General features: G+C 44.3%; 1 protein-coding gene across 1 annotated transcript in view; it reads right to left on the bottom strand.

Annotated features, from left to right (window-relative positions):
• TMEM163 (transmembrane protein 163) overlaps positions 1-3,876 on the bottom strand; it is a 290,879-nt gene that overhangs the window by 67,077 nt on the left and 219,926 nt on the right. Inside the window, exon 6 of the mRNA XM_019522799.1 lies at positions 2,569-2,680. Within this exon, the coding sequence (XP_019378344.1) occupies positions 2,569-2,680 (112 nt within the window). The remainder of the gene's footprint in view (positions 1-2,568; positions 2,681-3,876) is intronic.

Here is a 3,876-nt window from a genome sequence, read left to right as displayed (position 1 = left end):
GGGGGGGGGTTGCGTTCCAGGTAGAAGCGGCTGCCAGAGCTGGGCCTGGAGTCCCCCTGCTCCCCTAAAGCAGCCTGTGCAGGGGGAGGATGGCCTGGAAGGGAAGGGGTTTGCCCGGCCAGAGGCAGATCCAGTCCACTCCCTGAGCCCCAGTAAAGGGTTTCCCAGGAAGGGCATGGGGACTGCTGGGGCCTGGGCACAGGTCCAAGGAGCAGAACAGCAGGGGCTGGCACTGCTCAGAGCCACAAGGCAGCAGGTGGGACAGCTGCATCTGGACCCGTGGCCTGGTGCAGAGGGGGAGCTACTGCTGGGAGGGAGCAAGTAGGGGGCAGACAGGGGCTGCAGGTCAGGAGTGAGGGGCACTGGCAGGGCTGGGGGGGCCGTGGATTGGGAGTGAGGGGAGTAAAAGTGAGGGGTGAATACTTGCACCCTGTATTTCACCTGGCTTCACCAAACAAGAATACTCCACAGGGAAACAGATCTTTGAACAAGCTACCCACATACCCACAAAACCTTACTACAATACAAAAAGGAAACCCCACTGACCCTACGGCCCTGGTTGTCACATACCATCCCACACTGGACACTATAAGAAAGATAATCAAACAATTACAGCTTATCCTGAAAAAGATCACACCTTGAAAGAAAAATTCCCAACCTCTGCTGCTAGCTTTCAGACAGCTGGCAATACCTACAGAAACAACTCCCTTGGTCAAACAGAAAATGAAACCAGACTGTGCCAAAACAAGTTCAAAACCTGCCAACACATATCCACCAACACCACAATGAACGCTCATCCAACAAAACCATGAGCAATAACGGCCCCTACAACTGCCTGTCACAATCTATTGCATGCCTCCGCCAAAGTACCAGATGCCCTCACGGAAACCACGTTAGTGCAACCGAACAACCGTGATGCTCCAGAACGACCTCCCAGAGAAAACGGTAAAGGGCAGTGGGAGAACACCTTTCACAAAGCAGCCTTTCCATCACTAACTTGACAGATCTTGTCCTCAGACAAAACCTACACAATACCTTCAGAAGACAGAACTGAAAACAGACATCATAATTTTATTAGATACAAAAAGCCATTCATGAGACAATTGGTTTTATGGATCATTATACCTTGACCCCCAACTATACCAACTTCTCTTTCTATTCTAGGTGATAAGTACCCACTTCCCTTTCAAGCGATGACCTTTATTATGCTAAATTAAACACATAATTAGGCTAAAGAAATTGCTCTAATTTGTAATTAGCTTGGATCACTTCCTTACTGAACTGATGAGGAGCACCTGAAGCCTGAAAGCTTGTCTCATCTACGCAAATTATACAACTTGGTTCAACAAAAAATATTACCTCATCTGACAAATCTTGTTCTCCCATAATTTATAAAGCATTTAACACCCCGTGGTGTCTATATAAACACACAGATAAAATCCTGTAGTGATTTGTAGGTCCCCATGAAATCCCCACTATAATTGTGGATTCACCGGTTTGCGGAGTAAATCTCCATGGCCTTTCTGAAGATTTAAAAGCTTTGGCTTTGTTAGCTAAGAGTATTTGACTATACTTACATCGGCGAAAGCAGCAACAGCAATGACTCACCCAAAGATCCAAGAGGGCAGCAGGAATGAGTCCCGCTGGCTCATTATCAATTAAAAAATGTACTATATTTCTTCTTGGAAGTTCATAGTAGATAAAATTCACCATGAAAATAGGGCCACAGAAGGCCCCCGACTAACATAAACTAACTATAGTCATTTCACTGTGTGAGATGTATATTGGAGTTTCCAGTTGTTGCAGATCAGAGAACAACACCAGCTCTGCAGAGGCCGGCTTGGCAGAAGGATTCGGTAATGAGCCCTGCCTCGCAGGATGAGGACACGTATGATTCCTGACAAAGATCGGGAGGGAGGTTCATTCTTTCCCATGCTCCAAATTTGCTATTTTCTAAATGAAGTCCTATATACTCTACAAGTGGAAGCAGATTCTTCTCTTAAGTGTGGAAAATCCTTCAGGTGTATTTGGACCACACTTACATAGAGATATGTTATTATATCCCTTCTCCACAATCTGATGCTTTTGCCAATTTTGTAATGACCTGTTTACTTCTATCTACACTACATCATAAATTCATCTCTCACTTGCTGCATACTCTTGGCCTGAGTTTTTCTCTATTATTGCTTTCTAGGTTCTCCCCTCCTATTAAGTATCTGTTCTGTTTGGTTTTCCCCAAATGTACTAAGTCTACGTTTCTATGTGGATCCCACGGCGTGATTTCTCTCTGTGATCCCATTTGCACTAATGTCACCTCCACTGTTTCTCTGTAGTGGATGTTCACGTCATCTCAAAGAATATTATCTATGAATATTATTTGCATGCTTTGCAAAAACTGAACGGTATCAGAGGCAGGTATTTGGTCTGGTCCCTCACTAAACATCTCCCTTCCTCTCAATATTTTACTATCCACCAGTTTGCTTTCTTCATGGTTCTCTAGTCCATTTTTGTTTTGCGTGATATTCACTAAGACACTGTTTAAAGGGGATTTCACAATTTCCTACTCACCGTCCGTTATGAGTGCTCTGCTTGTGAGGACCCTTCCCAACATAAATTTGATCACTGCCAAGATAGTGCAAAGGATTCCACTTAATACAGAGACACTGTACAGAAAGTCATCCTGAAAAAGAAGATAGCAGATATTAGCTTCTCTTTTGCACCTGTCATATACGTTCAATGACAAATGTTACTTTGAAATAGTATTAGATCTACTGAATTATCCAAAAAAAGAAAAATGAACGAAACTTCTTTAACTGAGATTTTCACCCCACCAGAAGGTCTCTCTGCTGTGTCTATTTGTTTCACCAGTCATGACTAAGATGGGCTCAAGCAATAACTTTTGGGCCCCAACCCAAACGACTCAGCATGCGGGTAGCCTGGCTGGCTGAAGGGTGCTTTCTTGCCTAACTATTGCCCGCTGTGGGGTGGGGTATAAATGGGGAGGGGAAGATAAAGGACTGAGTTAAAGCCATCCAGCCATACTTTCCTTTGTTGATTTTCACCCGAGTAACAATATCAGCTGTAAGTGTGCAACTCATTAAAAACAAGAAGGATAAAAAACAACTTAAATTCTGGTTGCCATGAAATTAATATAAGGTGTGTTACTGACTTGTGCAAGACCAGGATGTGGCCTTCAGAAAACAATCTGCCATTGACTTATTTTGATACTTGGGGGAGGGGGTCTCTAAAGGTATGTCAGGGGTGTGCAGTGCAGCACTGGGATACCAGAGCTAGCTCATCTGATCTGGGATTAATTGTCCTGGTTTTGATCAGAGCAGCAGCGGCATAGCTGCATTTACACACATAATCCTTCCAAGCGGTCTTGCTGCTCTTCTGCCAGCAGGTGGCCAGTGAGAACATGACAGGTCCCTGGAAGGATTTGCACGTAAGTTAAACAAGCTGCTATTAGCTTACAGACACACAGTGCAAGATCCCAGGGTAACAGGAAAAAGTGTCAGTGCATTTTATCTGGCATACTGCACAAGTTCCAGGACAAAAGGCTTTCTCCTAGGAGAAACATCTCAGAGATGTACAACATCGCCTCAGGGACTGGAGGCAATCTAACCACCCTAGCACAGACTCCACCACTGGTGGGTTGACCCTGCTGAGCAGTTTTGTATAACCGCGTACTCATCGATACAAATACCATATTGTTCCGATTACAAGTGTCCCCTTTTCCATCTTCTAGGAAGACTGTAAAAACTGCACTCAAATTATATGAGAGGGTGAACCCATAATGAAGCCTCGTATTGCCTTGACTTTTATATTACGGTATTTCTGTGCGTTCATTAAAAATGCAAAGTTAGAATGTTTCCA

Source organism: Gavialis gangeticus, unplaced genomic scaffold, assembly GCF_001723915.1.
Source record: "Gavialis gangeticus isolate Ggan-Ray unplaced genomic scaffold, GavGan_comp1, whole genome shotgun sequence".
NCBI lineage: Eukaryota > Metazoa > Chordata > Crocodylia > Gavialidae > Gavialis > Gavialis gangeticus.
This window is presented reverse-complemented; position numbering and strand designations above follow the sequence as displayed.